This window comes from Cibotium barometz, chromosome 11, assembly GCF_041138505.1.
Source record: "Cibotium barometz isolate CiBa-2024 chromosome 11, ASM4113850v1, whole genome shotgun sequence".
NCBI lineage: Eukaryota > Viridiplantae > Streptophyta > Polypodiopsida > Cyatheales > Cibotiaceae > Cibotium > Cibotium barometz.
This window is the reverse complement of record NC_141056.1, coordinates 17,647,614-17,665,005: the sequence shown is the minus strand read 5'-3', so window position 1 is coordinate 17,665,005 and position 17,392 is coordinate 17,647,614. Positions and strand designations below refer to the sequence as shown.

Below are 17,392 nucleotides of genomic sequence, written 5' to 3'. Positions count from 1 at the left end.
ATTTGCAGCACCGATCTTATTTGTCAAGAAGAAAGATGGGTCTTCTCAGTTGTGTGTCGATTATCGTGCACTCAACAAGCTGACTATCAAGAGCAGATTCCCGATGCCTCGAATTGACTATATTCTCGAGAGGCTGAATGGAGCTAAGGTGTTCTCTAAATTGGATTTAAAGAGTGGGTACCACCAGGTTCGGATTGTTGAGGGGGACATCCCCAAGACAGCTTTCCGTACAGAACGGGCCCACTATGAATTTGTGGTTATGCCATTTGGATTGACGAACGCCCCAGCTACATTTAACCGCATGATGATGCGTATTTTCCAGGAGTTGATTGGAGTGTGTGTGTTCATATTTCTGGACGACATACTCATATTTTCAGCTACAGTTGAGCAGCATGACATTGATGTGGAGAAAGTCCTTAAGTTGCTGGAAAGCAACGAGCTCTATATCAACGAAAAGAAGTCAAAATTTTATCTGTTCCAGGTACATTACTTGGGATATATAATCAGTGCCGAAGGCATTCGACTTGATCCGGCTAAAGTGGCCGAGATTGTTAACTGGGAAGTACCTCAGACCGCTTATGACATTAGATCATTTGTGGGTATATGCCAGGCATATTCCACCCACATTGACAAGTTTTCTGATCTCTCGGCAGACCTCACCGATCTGCTAAAGGGAGTGAAAACAAGGAGGCAAAAGATTCGAATGACTCCACGAGCGTTGGAGGCATTCCAGAACCTCAAGGTGGCTTTGTCAGAAGCGCCTTGTTTAGCCCTTGCCTCGTGGGACGAACCATTTCAGGTGATCACCGATGCGAGTAACATCGCAATTGGAGGTGTATTACAACAGAATGGTCATCCGGTAGCTTACATGTCTCGTAAGTTACTGCCCGCCAAAAAGAACTACTCAGTCTACGATCGTGAACTCCTAGCAGTTATACAGGCCTTGAAACATTGGAAACATTTCCTGTATGGCCGTGACTTCGAGGTTCGCACTGACCATCAGGCATTGCGCTGGATTCAGACGATGCCAAGTGCACAGTGGAGTGATCGACAACACCGCTGGAGTCAGATATTCCAGCAGTTCGGTGGTATGATTGAGTACCTTCCAGGAAAGGCCAATCCAGTGGCCGATGCTTTGAGCAGGAAGGGACAAGTATCTGCGATTCAGACCACTAGACTTGACCTTGTTGGTACAGGACTAGAAGACATGAAGCACACGTACGCGGATTCGCTCTTCTCCATGATGCCCATGACGCCATTACAGGTGGTCATAGGGGCATGAATTCGACTCTGGAGAAATTAGAACGGCAATACTATTGGCCAAAGATGAGGCGTGATGTGTTTACTTACGTACAACGTTGTGACATTTGTCAAAAGGTGAAAGCTCCTCGTGGAAAGAAGATAGGGTTGTTACAGCCTTTGCCAATTCCTGAGGGTCCTTTCCAAGACATTTCTATGGACTTTGTCACAAATCTGCCTCCCAGTCCGAGTAAGCGTAATACACAGTGTTTGACTATTGTTGACAGGTTCAGCAAATTTGTGATGCTTATTCCTTGCAGGGCCAATGTGACCGCCGAGGATGTTCTATTTATTCGGCATTGGTACCCGATTGGTGGGATTCCTAGGACCATAGTGTCAGACCGAGATGCCAAGTTTACCAGTCATTTTTGGAGGGCATTGTTTGATAATTTTGGTACTGAGTTGAATTTTTCCAGTGCATTCCACCCACAGACAGATGGCCAGACAGAGATATACAACCAGTTGGCCTTTGATGTGCTGAAGTGTTATGTCCACGATCAGCAAGGTAAGTGGGAATCGTTTTTGCCTTTAGTTCAAGCTGTTCTGAATGACTCTTTTTCTTCAGCTATTGGCAGGACTCCATATGAGGCAGCGTTTGGAAGGCCTTTCCAGTCGTCGTTAACCAGGACTTCGTCTTCAGTACCGGAGGCGAACAGAGTGACGGAGTCTTACCAGGAGATCCTAGAGTCCGTTAAAGACAGATTGGCTAAAGCGCAAGAGGCCTACACTCGACAGGCCAAGGGCTACCCCAGTGTGAGGATTTGCACTTGCACTTGTAGAATGGGCATGGGGGAGGTGTAGAACCACCCCCAAGGGGCCAAGAGGGCCCACATTGTGCCCACCAGCCATGGCTTGGGCTGGAAGGGCTGTCGGCCAGCCCTAGGGCTGCTGGACAGGCAGCCGACAGGGTTAGAAACCCTACCCAGCCAGTCGGCCAGGTGTGGGGGGCAGTCCCACACCCATGCGCATGGTGCCCAGCAGTCAGGAGGCTGTCCCAGAACATATGCGCAGGCTGGACAGTATTGGCATAGTGTGAAAGCGTTAATTATAAGTGTGCAAGCACTTTATTAACAAGACACAGTCGTGGAGCTCCCTGAAGCCAACCGACTGCATATAGTAGAGGGTATAAATACCCAAGACATAAATCATTTCACTCATCTCATAATTCACCAAGTGCTCCAAGCAAACAAGGGCCAGGACAGCCAAGAACATTGCTAAAGCAAAGGGGTGAAGGACTGAAGGTCAAGGGCAGGTTTTCCAGCCAAGAAAAGGTCAAGTACTTTGTATTTGTTTTCAGATTTACATCATTCTAATAAAGCAAATACACCATCCGTGGTGGGGGCCCTACGGAGGGTAATTGGGACCCAATACTGTGTCCTCTCCATCTCCCCCTTCTCTCTCTATTTTCTGCACATCTCCTTTCAGTTTGTGCGTTAATTCCGTCGCGAAAAGAGTGCTGATTTCTGAGTTTTGAAGGACCGATCCTTCTCCGAAGCTTCCGCATATTACAGAAAGCAAGACTTGCAAAGAGGCCTGGCAAAGAGGGTGCATATCCTAAGCTTGCAACCAGGTACTATGGACCTTTTCGAGTGATCGAGAAGATCAATGAAGTGGCTTTCAGATTGGCATTACCTAGTCATTGGCACATACACAATGCTTTTCATGTGAGTCTTCTTCGCAAGTATGTAGGGCCGGAGCCCAGTGAAATGGTCATTGAGGATCCACCAGAAGTGGATGAGCTTGAGGAGATCTTGCAGCCAGAGCAGATTGTGTATCACAAGGAACGCAAGCTTGCTGCAGGCAAAGTTGTGAGGCGTTACCTTGTGAAGTTTAAGCACTATCTTCCCATTGATGCTAAATGGGTAGATGAAGAGTTCTTCAAAGATTGCCCGCATGTTCTTCATGTTAAGATTTAGGGCATCTCATGGTTTTCTATTTGAGAGAGGGCTTATTTGTGGCTGTGCCCGGCCAGTGAGAGGTCCACAGTTGGTTCCATTTCTATGAGATTTAGGGCCATTCTGGAGGCTGTTTCCAGACGGGTTTTGGGCCAGGGCTAGGACCAGTCGGCCACCCTTCAGTAAGGGGCCGACCAGATCTGGTCGGCCATCTGCTCAGGGCCGACCTCCTTGACTGGGGCCTATTTATAGGCCACCCCCTCTTCAGTTGTTATCACCTTTGGGATTGATCCTGGACGCCCATCCTTGTAGCCTTCCCCTGTTGAGTACAGTTGCTGTTGCCTCACCCGTGCCTTATCTGTGTGCATCTCTCTCTCTCTTGATTCTTGCAGCATTCACTTTCCTAACATGGTATCAGAGCCAAGTTGGCTCGGGATTCAGTGAGGGCACCTGAAAGAGGCGATTTACTGCAGGCATAGCGGAGGCTGATTTCGAGACCCTGGTGCTGCGTGGTGCTGACGTATCTTGTCGGCACCTGGATAGAGGGGTCTGTAGTCTGCTCGTGGCACTGTTGATTGCTTCTGGCAGCGTTGGTTGGCTGTTTTGTTGGGCAGATCCACATTTTCACCAGGTCAGGTTTCATGGCTCCACCGTGCTCCACCCGAGAGGATAGATTGAACGGGGCAAATTATGCTCACTGGAAGCTCCAACTCAAGATCTGGTTCATTCATAAAGGTCTTTGGGAACTTGTTCAGGGCTTCGAAAAGAAACCAGAGCGTCCCGAGAACCCGAAGAAATGGACCACGGCTCAGGAGGACGAGTTCCTAGAGCAGCTTCAGGATTGGGAGGACAGAGATTCAAAGGCCCACTCGGTCTTGGTTCGGACTATCAGCCTAGAGGTATCCCCGGCCGTTCAGACCTTGACTAGTGCGGCCCTTGCTGGTCTGGAGAAAACGAAGAAGAGCAGAAGCAGGTGTTACAAGTGTGGGAAACGAGGACACTTGGCGAGAGATTGCAAAACCAAGAAGGATGCTGGCTCGTCATCTGATTCCGAGGCCGACCTTTCCGCAAAGGGTGACCGTTCCTTGAGGGCTGAATTGGCACCTGTTGCCCCATTCTAGGGCAGGTTCCCCCTTCCACGATGTCACAGCCAGAGAGGGCAAGTGGGAGGCAGGGTGATGGGTTGCTTCTGACCCTTATCAGTTGACATTCTGGCAGGCAGCAGCGACAGTTTTTTTTGTTATGGACCAGTGGTGTTTGCGTTCATTGCTTGATTGTGCATCGACTATGGACCTAGTGAGTCTAGCGTTCGAAGTCAGAGGTTCTGCTATGGGATGAGTTCTCTGGGAGGATTTTGGCTTTGGTGTGTTCCAGCCAACATACTCCCGGCAGGGACCTATAGCATCAGCTTGGGAAAGAGTTGTATGTACCCTTCTTCTTTGGCGTTCATGGCGGCATCTTCATCGGATGTGTCTTCAGATGTGTTGCTCACCATGAGCTGCAGAGAGGGTGTTAAGATTTAGGGCATCTCATGGTTTTCTATTTGAGAGAGGGCTTATTTGTGGCTGTGCCCGGCCAGTGAGAGGTCCACAGTTGGTTCCATTTCTATGAGATTTAGGGCCATTCTGGAGGCTGTTTCCAGACGGGTTTTGGGCCAGGGCTAGGACCAGTCGGCCACCCTTCAGTAAGGGGCCGACCAGATCTGGTCGGCCATCTGCTCAGGGCCGACCTCCTTGACTGGGGCCTATTTATAGGCCACCCCCTCTTCAGTTGTTATCACCTTTGGGATTGATCCTGGACGCCCATCCTTGTAGCCTTCCCCTGTTGAGTACAGTTGCTGTTGCCTCACCCGTGCCTTATCTGTGTGCATCTCTCTCTCTCTTGATTCTTGCAGCATTCACTTTCCTAACACTTCAGACATATTTGGATGCATTTCTGTTGCGGACAACTGTTTAGAAGCGGGGGGGGAATGTCACCATTTGGCCACCCGAATGGTTCACTCTTGCTTTCACACTATGTACATATTGGATTGGTGTCCATGGCTTATGGAATATACCTATGCAGGTGATTGACACGTGTCATGCTGTATAGTTGGATATGATATTCCGCTGGAACTTGATGTTATCATGCCCGGAATATCTGGAGGACTTGGCTTTCCGCTGGGACTTGTGCCTTTGTGTACATGCCCGGAAACGCCTGGAGGACTTGGCTTTCCGTTGGGACTTGTGCCTTTGTGTACATGCTCGGAAACGCCTGGAGGATTGGCTTTCCACTGGGTCTGGTATTGCGTATACTTGCCTGGAAACGCCTGGTCTTATATGGTTTCATGAACGGAAATTGCTCATGTCAATGTTGCATTGCATAGCATCTTTATGTGCTTGCCTGCAAATGAAATTGCATGCTGTTTTCATGCCTGCATGACCTATGTGTAGTTCCGGGTAAGGGGACGCCCGCCCGTGAACTGTGCGTGTGAAACTGTCTGCTGACATGGTTGTGTGGCATGTGAACAGGTGGTAAGTATTTCCCGATCTAGGCTCAAATAGCCCTTAGGACTTAGCCAATATTTATAAGTGAGTGCGTTCCCATTTCATTAAAGTTTGGACGCCCAAAAGTCACTTATAAATTATGACGTCTTCCAAGTTCACACTCACTGAAGTCCCGAGGCGGACAAGACTCAATGTCCAGGACCTGATCCTCCCCTTTTACTCATAAATGGGCATCTCCCCATGTCCCTTCACCTGATTGGACCCCAATTCACTTACTTATTAAGAGAAATTCGTGTTTTCTCTTCATGAGGATTTTTGGAGGCTGAAAACTCTGTTTTTCCACCATCTCTCTCCATTTCCAAGCTCTCCATAGCCATACCCAACTTGCTAGGGTGTTTTCCAAGCTTCCAAGAGTGTTTCCAAGTGCTAATCACTCTCCTACTCACTCCCAATGACTGAAATTCAGCAAAACAGCTCTCATTTTTGCTGTAATTTCTGGTCTTTTTGCTGAAAACCCTAATTTCAGCCTTCCTTTCTCAAGTTGAACCATAGGGGAAGCTTTCCCAAGGTTCCCTTCATCCTCTTGAAGACTTTTGTCGCGAAGGATTGCGGCAAATCAAAGATATCAACACCTCTAAAGCTTCCAACGCGAAGGCTTCCGCTTGCAACAACTTCTATGAAGACTGGTAAGGTAATTGGACAATGTATTGTCATTCCTTACTCAGTAGAAGGGCAGGACTCCTTGTTTAGCCGCCCTGTGTAGTATTTCTCTTGTCCTATGTGCTCTTGAAGATGTTGCTACCTTGCTCGGTAGAACATAGAGCCAATGGTAGAGAATATGGGCACTGAAGTCGGGCCGGGCATCAAGGCAGCTCCTTGGTGATCTACATGGACATACCATTGTTTTCTAAATGCTGAATTTCATATGCATTGGCATGGAGGATTTGGCAATGGATGCCCGTGAAACTATGTATTGAATTTCTCCAATAGTAATACAATTTACTCAAGGGCGGGGTCGGCCGTTCCGGCTCATTGTGTGCCTCTTGTCAATTCAGCAATTTACTTCTTGTATTTGAGCAAATGTCCTTCAAATCTTAGTGTATTTAAGTGTATTGATTAGCATTGTGTTCAACCAAGTTACAACGATGCTAAGAAAAGGCCTGAGGTGTGATCCGTAGAGGACCACATCAACGCTCGGTGATAATGATGTGGCCATCTCTGTAGACAGCCCACTTCCCCACCTTGCGGGCTTCCTGTACAGTCACCATGGTCTCTCGACAGTGTGCTACCTGTGTGGGAGCCCCATGAATAAAAGGTAGGGGAGGTAAAGCTAGGATATGGTTCTAGAAAGTGCAAGGAGGAGTGGGCCTTGGAGTGTATTGATGGACAAGGAACCAAAAAAAGAGACAAGCAAGGCTTGGAATCCTAATAATGAGTGGGAATCCAAACAGTGCAAGAAACAATGCTAGAGGATAAGCACATGGACAGAAAAGTGCACTTTTTGAAGTGGTAACTTCATCTCTCCCTTTAGAATCCCCCCAAGAAATTCCTTATCTAGTCCTTTTTAAATCCATTTACCCTTTGGATCCTATCCATTTACCCTTTGGATCCTATCCATTGCCCTTTGGATCCTATCCATTGCCTCCATTCAACTGCTAGGCCCATCACTGCCACCCAGCTAGCACCATCATAGCCATCCATTCGCGGAGTCTCCCCTTTATTTTAGTGATTTTTATCAAGAACCATGAAAAAATCAAGCTTTAATTACCTTTCTAACCATAGGTTGATTAGTCGGGACGACAGTCACTGTCAACTTGTATATCTTTTCAAATTCGGCACTCTCTGTTGCAGCTGTACCAGTCATTCCACAGAGCTTCGGATACTAAAACAAGCTTGCCATTTTAAGCCAAGAGTCAGATTTTGGAAACGAAACGAAACAAGGTGAGAAATGGGCACATAAAATGCTGACTTCACCTGCAGGAAAAAGTTTTGATAACTGATTGAGGCCAGAGTCACGGTCTCATTCTCAATGGGCAAGCCTTCCTTTGCTTCAACAGCCTGGTGTAGACCATCACTCCATCGTCTACCCTGCAGAGCCAAGGCCCAAAATTGAGACCATATCGATGAGGATGGCAGCAGGGTTGAAGCAATACGTGTCCATAAACCCCTCATCCTAATTCCTCATAAATGAGGTTGGGTGCAAGCATGCATTTATATACATTCCAATGAATGCTATGCATGCAAGCTTGTGTAAACCAAAACCTATCCTCTATTTAGGTCATGGAGTATGGAAAGTAAATACCTGCATGACCCTGCCCGTGAATTCATCAACAATCACAACTTCTTTACCCCGTACGATATAACTGACATCCTTCAGAAACAGTTCTTTGGCCTTGATTGCATTAAGAAGGTAGGATGCCCACTGCTCTCGAGGATCGTAGAGGTCCTTCACATCCAGAATCTCTTCGGCATCTTCGTAGCCTTGCTCTGTCAGTAGTATCGACTTCTGCTTCTCATCAACCTGTCAATTGCAATGAGAACAAGAGAAGGGTGCCTTGCTTTAACGAAAACTTGAGAAAGATACTAAATAATAACAATTATTTATTTTTATACTAGCAGCATTATTGATGGTTTATAATAAAATTCAAACGTAAAATAATTTGATGATATATATATTAAAGCAAAAACAAAATGTCAAGGTTTTGTGCTTGGGACAATGATTATCTTGGACTCAGCTTAACCACACATAGTTCAACCAAGGATAAGTAGACATTACAGTATAGTGAATATCCCGTGCAAAAGCTGAAGCTATTTTTGCAGCTTTATAGTACTGTTCACTTGGCTTTTCAGCAGGCCCTGATATGATCAGTGGAGTTCGAGCTTCATCTATGAGTATAGAATCAACCTCATCAATGATACAATACTGGAAACCCCTCAGAACAAGATCCCTGACACTCTGCACCATAAAGCACAAAAACAATGATTAGCTGCACAAACCTCCTTATCTAGAAGCTGAAAGACTAGCTGTAAAGAACCAAGATACCCATTATACGACATGAATACTTGCCACAGCCAAGTTATCTCGCAGATAGTCGAAGCCAAGTTCACTGTTGGTGACATAAGTCACATCACATAGGTAGTTCTCCCTTCTCTGCTCACTGGTCATACCCTCTGCAACACAATGCATTTGTGAACACTCAATGGACTAAAGCATAGTGTTTCCATCTTCATCATCTATCTGAAGAAAACCAATACAACGGACACTATTATGATGGCTTAAACATAACTCCATACTCAGGTACCACTAAGATGCGTCCATGGAACCGGCACCCCAAAAACTGGCAGTTTTAGAATATATTTCCCCTGGTTAGTATGTATCCTCTGTCCATCTTTTCACAAAGTGCGGCAAAAAGATAAAAGCTAGAACGTAATTATGCAGGCCCAGTCCTCACAAATCGGGAATGGACCTCTTGGTTAGTGCAGCAAGTGGAGTCAATGGAGAGGTCCCACATTTGATTCCACGTCAGCTCCTCACATTTCATGACATCCGCACAACGCATCCAATCATGTTCCCGACGGTAACCCAAGTCTCACTTATATAGTGGCCACTACTATAAATAACTCTCTGGTCATAAATAGCCAGTATGCTTGGTATTATTAACCATGAGCCTTAGCCACCTGTATCAACCTCCTTCCTCTAATCCCACGGCTCCCCTAACCCTGCTAGATTAGACCACTAATCCTAAAGATTCGTACTAGGTGCATAACATCAACGAAGCACGTGGATAAGATCCATCCAAATGGTGCTGACGGACAATCCAAGAGGTGTGGCACCCCTTTCTATAGTCTTTCTGCAATGTGCCCACTGCCCACCACTTGACCAAGCCTTGAGGCTTCTGAATGTCTTCCATACAGAGTTCCAAGGCGTGCTGTGCCATCCTGTTGGTAGTGCAGAGTGGGCCAGACTCTGTAGACTGAGTCTTTGCTCCCCTCACATGATGAGACAGGATTGTTGTGGCAGTCCAATGTGAACACGCACAACATTATCCTGTGACAAAGCTGTTGAACTGTAAGGCAATATAGAGACTCTCACTTTGCTCTGCACCTCTTTCATGTAGCAGGCCTATTGATCATGGCTATCCATGTCACCAGCATCATCCACACTCATTGGATGCATGTCTCATGCTAGGCTACTAGATAGGGTTAGGGTTTGCCACAAGAATCGGCCAATGTTGTGAGTCCTATAAAGGGGAAAAAAAGGCTATTAATGTCAGGCAGGGAACCCAGTATAGGTGAAACTAGACCGCCCACTGCAAAAAAGCAAATTAACACAAGTTGACCAACTTTTCGCAGGCCTATAAATAGAATCCCTCTCCTCATACCTTCAACAAATCTTCTAGAGCAGCCAGTCAAGGAAGAGAAGACCAAACTTGGAGAGTAGCAGATTCAGTCCTCAAAAGCAGCCAAGGTAGCAACAATCAATGCAGGTCAGTCCAAGGTTTCCTACACATCAGATTTCAGTGAATGGGAGAGCACTACATAAGGTTTTGTTGGTCTATTCACCACCATGCTATTTCAGCTTGGTAAGCAGTTCAGATCTTGCCATATCTAGCAATATTTTTGTTAACATTTGCTTTCTTTAGTTTGCGAGAGAGACAAGATTAGGTTATAAGAATCACGTCTTCTACTATCACTTTAACTTTTATCTCTTCCTCTAGTTTGTGTGGTCTCAGTTTCGTGCTTCTGCTTCAAAGTGATTTAAAAGCTACCGTTAGTGCACCCTGGAAATTCAAGAGCCCACCACAAGGCCACAATGCCCTTTAAACCAAAGAAAGAAAGTAACTTTGCTAGGGCAACCACAGCTCCAAAGGCATTGCCGAAACTGAATGAGAGTATGCGGTGTCATGCCTAGCATCGTCCATTGTTGTACCAAATATGAGGTATTATCGCCCTCTTGGCCGACAAAGCATTAAAAGACAGCATGTACTCTCTTGCATCCCATCTTCTTTGTTCCTAGGAGGGTGCTGCAGGTTGAGCTTGAGCCTGCCAAGCACCTCACCCTTTACCTCGTTGAGGTGTGGCACACGCAATGTGTGGATGAGTTGCCATCCCCACAAACAAAACCCCATAAGCCCTTGGCCACCAGAAGATTCTTAATCATAAAGAGCTTGTCCTCCTGTTGTTTGTGTGAAATGTGACCTTACTGGTGAGTCTGCATCTGTTACCAAAGTCGCGCCATGTAGGCAATGGAGTAACCAGCAAGGTAGGCTGGCTGCGCTGCTGGATCCTGCAAATCCACTCTCCTTGGTCCCACTGCAATATAATGAGTGGCATGCTCTCCCATAAACAAAGTCACTGAGGCAAATCTGTGTCACCAAAAAGGGGAGAGGGTTTTGTAAACCAGATTTGCTCATAAAGGCCAAATTCCAATTACTCGTCCTAGGAAAGTGTTTATTCCAGCAAGGAGAGAAGAAGGCAGACCTCCTGCCCTATCAAGAAGAACATGCATCTTGCATATTTTATAACTAAAACACAATAAATCAAGGACACATCATAAGTTTTAGGTTTCCAGTAACAGAAATAAAGCACCAACAAAAAATAAAGTTGCTTACGTTGGATAAGGCCCACTCGTAAACCAAGGAAACGGTGTACTTGGCCAACCCATTCGCAATCCCGTCGTGCCAAGTAATCATTCACAGTGACTACATGCACACCACGACCAGCCAATGCATTCAAATAAGCTGGAAGAACCGCAACCAAAGTTTTACCTTCACCTGTTTTCATCTCTGCTATCTCTCCCTTGTGGAGGACCATGCCACCTGCCATGAGCCAGACAGTTAATAAAACAAAGGCTCTAAAATATGGTGTGTGGCACCAAATACATATGACAGCCTACATAGAAACAATGAAGATGACCAGGCTAGCAAGTAGGAAGGCTGTGGTACCAATTAACTGAACATCAAAAGGCCGCAATCCAAGAACCCTTTTGGAAGCCTCTCGAACAACTGCAAATGCTTCCTGTAATAGTAGAATTCAAAGCAGCAGAGAAAAAATGTTCAGCATAAGCTATAGGTGTTGACCTTACTTCTGAGCCCATAATAAGTCGCACACTCAAGTGAATCACATTCTACCCGATCTGACGATCAAACAAAATCCCATAGCCTTCTGATAGGATAATCCTCTTGTTTCTTTGTTACAAATTATTTAGAACTCTTATTTTTGTTATCACATATTAGTTTTCTTTCTTTGTGTGTGTGTGTTTTGAGAGGAGAGGGAGAGGTTGGCAGCAGCCACCTCTCTCAAATCGTGTGTAGCAAATATTCACAAACAACAGTTGCCTGGTCTTGGATGGAGATGCCAAGTTTAGAACCTCCCTCCAAAAAAATGCAATGGGTAAACCACGACACAAGCTCTTGATATAAGTGAGCCTGTTTTATAATTGTCTCAGAATAATATGATGTGCTTAATGGTACACAAATTGATGTGCTTGATAATACCATTCACACCACCATAAGATAGAACATGGTACAAGGGGTATGGTTAGCACACCGTAGCGTTAGAGAGGGATGTTTGGCATGACAAAGGATATAAATCATGTTAAAATAATCCTTCAGAAATTGTGTTGTCAGGCTGTAACCGGGATAATGTATAACCACTACATTTAGGGTTATAGTAGGAGATGTACAAGTCATTTTCAAATTCTGAGTTACATCATCACTTTTTTTATGGTTTTATAATTCAGACTCTCATTTTTATCGCCTAAAAGTCTCTCTATAGCAGTGCCCCTCCACAAGCAGTGGAGCCTCTATACAACCACAAATGCCAAGGACTCCCTTTGCCCTATCACATTGTATCATTGTACCACTAGCTTTTGCATGGCTGTTTTTTGTTTCAGCCCTAGTTGGGGTTTTTTATTATTTCCATGATTCAATCACTTCATGGACATATTGTAACACTTTTGGTCTCATAGACCCTTTGGTCTTTTGTAGAACTCTCTCTCTCTCTCTCTCTCTCTCTCTCTCTCACGCTTGATAGAGATTGCCTCCCACGACTAGCACTAGAGTCCTCTATGCAATTATACGGCGAGAGGGAGAGGGAGCGACTGAGACAAGCTGGACTGCCCTCCTCCTCAGCGACACGGCTAGACGAGTGGCATACAAATGGACCATCCCCCCCCCCCCCCCCCCCCCCCCCCCCCCCCCCCCCGTTTCAATATAGCTTGGATTCCCCATACCTTGATCTCTCACGTCAAGAGATCAACCGGATCATCTGGTTAGATCTACTCGGGCTACACATACACCAGACATGGGTGTGTCTGTCAAAGATTGGTAAGAAGTGTCAGTTCTATAGAGATCACTTCTTGAGACTCTCCGAGGATGGATTCTTTGAGATCCCGGGATACATACAGATACACGTCACATGCCATGCGTATCACGATCGGGCAGCTCAAGGTATCCTCCCACCGCCTCAAAGTAGAGACTGGCAGAGCTGAGGATATCCCACATGAGGAGAGGACATGCACAGTATGCATCACAGGAGCAGTAGAGGATGAGGCCCATTATATGCTCGGTTGCCCAGCTTACTATGAGATATGGGGGAGATTCAACTGCCTCTTCCGAGAGGGATTCAAACCACTCACATGGGTGATACAGTTTGAGGATCAGAGGTGCTTGGGCATGTACTTGATCGAGCTCAAACCACACAGGGATGTAGTGTTGAGGCAGCATGTTGAGAGACAGCCCCGGCTCTGACAGGACACCTCATAAGACACCTCATAGAGAGCCATCACAGATTTCTTTGTGGTACATACATCCACATAGAAATCAACTGCCCACAACAGTTTCTCTACTACGACATCAAAGCCCACCACCCGTACCCACGCTCTAGCTCCACGCCCGAGAGGAGTTCTTAGGGAGAGAGCTCGATCCATTCTGCAAGCCAAACATCCCCGACCCAGAGCATCAATACCCTCCACCACACAGAGACAGAATCATTCCAACATTTATAATGCTCCTTTATTCCACCTTGGCCTCTGAGTCTGAGTTGGGAACAAGCTACATGAACCTCTGAGCCAAGCATGATAAGCCTCTGAGCCATGCTAGTGTTGAGTCTCTAAGCCTGTGGAGGCCAAGCTCACCAACCTCTAAGCCAAGCTTACCAGCCTTTGAGCCTCTGAGCCTGCAACTAGAACATGCCAAGTTTGGGCCAAACATGGAGCATGTGTATTCCTGCCTAGTGAAAGTTCCTCATCACACTTCAACCTTCGTTGTTGCGAATGGGGGTTTGTTGGGTATTCGGAGCCTCGGTACGTGTGCATGTATTACTATTTGTGTACCCGTGTGTGCATGTGTGTGAACAGTGGTGAGAAGACTCACTTATGTGTAAGTGTGCTTATGTGTGTGAACCCACCTTTAGGTGGATAGGACAGTATGTGTGTGTGAAGTAAGCAACGATGTCAATGGCCATGCCATGTGTCATTCATCTAGTATGTTTGATTGAGTCAAAAGATAAGGTCCTGCACCTATAAAAAGGCATTGTACTAGTAGGCGGAATTGAATACATCAATCAATCCTATTTTAGTGGTGCAAATTATTGTCTCTCTCTCTAGCTTATCGTTTTTGTTCTCTCTCTACACGCACACAGTACAGCCATGGATATCCTGCAGTAGGACCTCCGATCCATAATCTATGTGCTAGGGTTTGCAGCGATAAGAGAGAGAAGAGTGCAGCAATATTCAAAATTCTAGATGGTGGTGAGCATAAAGATGCACATGTGGCAGGGTCAGAAGTAGCAAGTGCTGGTGCTCTCCACCAGCAACTGCAACTCCAACAACAAAGAAGAGCCTTTGGAAGCATATCAAAACTTCAGGCACATCAACCACCGAAAAGAGAGTTTGAGCTGACCAACTTGCAATGTTCAAAGGCATCAATACAACACAGAAGATGGACTAAATGGCAACAAGAGCTCCACAACGATGCCAATACTCGAGAATTCCAATAGGAAGAGGCCAAGGAGGCAGCATGAAGAAGCAAAAGCAAAGCTTTGCCAATACGAACAGAGGCCGGCACAGAAAGATCAAGCCAGGTAAAACAAATTGGCAACACCACTCCAAGCATCAGTCACCCAAAAAAAAAACATCTACTATCAAGCTTTAATGTCTGCAAATGAACGTGCATAGATATGTATATATGCAAGCACATGCATGAATGTACTGCTTTCATTCTCAATATATATATAATGCATCCATGTGCACATAAGTGGTACGTGAGCTAGGTTAGCCGTGAGACAGATTGGTTCCTTTCTATATCCGAGAACTGTGTGTGTGTATAGCGTGTGGGTGTGTGTGTGTGTGTGTCTCCATTGCGACGCTCCTAACTCGGCAGCCTTTGAGAAGAGGGCTTACAGGCAAAATTGAATCAAGAGACTCTCCTTGGGAGACGCGCTCTTTGAAGTGCACAGATTTCCCACGGAGTTCATCGTCCGAGAGAGCAGATATGGCCGGCTCCAGAGAGTTCACAGAGGTGACGGTGGTCGCATACTGCTGTCTGGTAGCTTCTCCAGCATCTGGACCTTTGAAGAGGCCCCCGAGAAAGCCACCAAGGGCAGCAGCGATAGGGGGTGCCACAGGACGGTTGGAACTCGTCGAGCATAGATTGAATAGAAGTTTGTTGTGCCCTAGAAAGGAGTGGCTGTGAGCATCGTTACGAGCTCGGGCGAGGCCAGAATAATGCAAAACGGAAGGGGCCGATCCAAAAGCCTGGTATGTCTCGCCGCATACAGCTCCTGCTCTGACCATCTGCAGAGCCATGGCTATGTTTGTGGCTTCTGTAGTTATCCTTCAGCTTCCTTCGTGAACGCTCATGGGTTATGAGTCTCAGAACCTTCTTTGAGACTGTGGGTAGTGTGACAATGATCACTTTCTCCAAAACCAGATAAGGCAAGTGCCTTGTTGGCAAGCCATCTTGGCCATTTCTTTAGTCATGTTTTGGAACAGGGCTAAAAAAATGGCATTCTAGTGTATTTGTAGTGGCCAGAATTAAGAAAAACTTGCTGAGATTTTAAGTAGCTATTATTTTAAGGAATGATTTTTTATAAATTTTAGTTATAAAACCGACATATTGTAGAGATTTTGAAACAAAAAGCGGATATATTTAAAATTTGCTTTTATTTTGATTGGTTGAAAATATATTTTTTTGAGCCGTGGTTTAGGAAGACTTCACACATTTCTATGAACAAGGTGAAGCCTCCCGCCCCCACCACGTTTGGCTGGTTAGAGGGGTTGGAGAGCTCACGTGAGGCCAAAATAATGCAAAACGTAAGCACTGGTCCAAAAGCCTACTGAGTGTCCCGCATACGCCTGCTCTCATCATCTTCACAACCATGGCTATGTTTGTGGCTTCTATAGTTATCCTTCAACTTCCTTCATGAACATTCAAGGGTTATGAGTCTCAGAACTACTTCTTTGAGACTGCAGGTAGTGTGATAATGATCGCTTTCTCCAAAACCACATAAGGGAAGTGCTTTGTTGTCATGCTATCTTGGCTTTGTTCTTCATTTTTTAGTAATGACATGGCATATCTCTCAGGATTGTTTTAAAGGTTTAGGATTTAGGAAGACCACACACAATTCCACGAACAAGGTGAAGCATCCACCATGTCCGACTGGTTAGAGGGGTTTGCCGGGCCACCGTCCGTCCTCATCTTCACAAAAGGGCAGACGGTTCAAGGTTATAATTTTTGCATTTTTCCCTCATAGATATGAAAGAATTGTGGATCCATTGGTAAAACCTTCATACTAGTTGGACAAAATCCTTGGTTTGACTCTTCCTAGGCTTGATATTTTGACAAATTGTAAAAAAAGGGTGCTAGCACATATCCCCTCGTTGCCTACCGCCCTCGACAACCTTGGGGCTACGTTAAGTGGCCGGATACTTTTTTGGAAAAGTTGTATGTGAATCATCCTCCACGTAGGCCAATACCTTTGGCGGACTACTAGGATGTGTGAAGATGCATGCGAACACTTTTGGCAATCCTCACAGGGGGAGGCAATTTACGATTATTTAAATTGTTTAATCCACTCAATAAGGAATAATATTCCCTGTACAACCTAACTGTCAAGCCGACCTTACCCCTCAGTCCAAAAAGTGATAACTTTCTGTAATCAGGATCCTTCTGCACTTTGTTTGCTAAATGCAAATTCCCTCACACGGCTTGTTTTTGCTTGGAGGTGGTGGAGACTACCCTGCTTGCTCTACACAGTATGCCACTTATGGTGATGCTAGACAGAGAAAAGAAGACGAAGTTGGGCTCTTATGCCTCGCCCCCCCCACCCCCCCTCTCTCACACTCTCTCTCAGCCCTCTCCTTGCCTCGTCTTCTCTCTTTCTCTCAGCCCTCTATTGTCTCCCTATCTCTATCTTTATCTCATTTCTCTCTTGCTTCTCTCTCATCCTAGCAAGATTAAAATGTATCCATATTCAGTCAACTTTTAAACAAAACTCTATATAGTATGAATTGTCTATGAAATTTTCTAGTTATGTATATGCTTGTTTTTCTAAAATTCTCCTCCCAAAATCAGAGCTATGATTTTTAGAAACAAAAGGAGCCATTATGAATATGTATATAAAAGGTCAAGCCAAGCGGCCTCCATGTATGAAGCCAGCCAGCATTGCCTTGTAAATGAGGGGGGAGTGTTTTCACTCACAAAAGCAAGG

The 17,392-nt window shown here is 45.7% G+C and overlaps 1 protein-coding gene across 1 annotated transcript in view; it reads right to left on the bottom strand.

The window, feature by feature from the left end:
- Window positions 1-15,672, bottom strand: part of LOC147633852 (protein translocase subunit SECA1, chloroplastic-like) — a 98,154-nt gene extending 82,482 nt beyond the window's left edge. Inside the window, exons 1-8 of the mRNA XM_086804904.1 lie at window positions 15,084-15,672; window positions 11,626-11,698; window positions 11,293-11,499; window positions 8,748-8,851; window positions 8,457-8,636; window positions 7,983-8,201; window positions 7,655-7,768; window positions 7,449-7,562 (exon numbers count right to left, since the gene is read on the bottom strand). Coding sequence (XP_086661030.1) covers window positions 7,449-7,562; window positions 7,655-7,768; window positions 7,983-8,201; window positions 8,457-8,636; window positions 8,748-8,851; window positions 11,293-11,499; window positions 11,626-11,698; window positions 15,084-15,488 — 1,416 coding nt within the window. The 5' untranslated portion in view covers window positions 15,489-15,672. The remainder of the gene's footprint in view (window positions 1-7,448; window positions 7,563-7,654; window positions 7,769-7,982; window positions 8,202-8,456; window positions 8,637-8,747; window positions 8,852-11,292; window positions 11,500-11,625; window positions 11,699-15,083) is intronic.
- Between the last annotated feature and the right edge of the window lie 1,720 nt (window positions 15,673-17,392).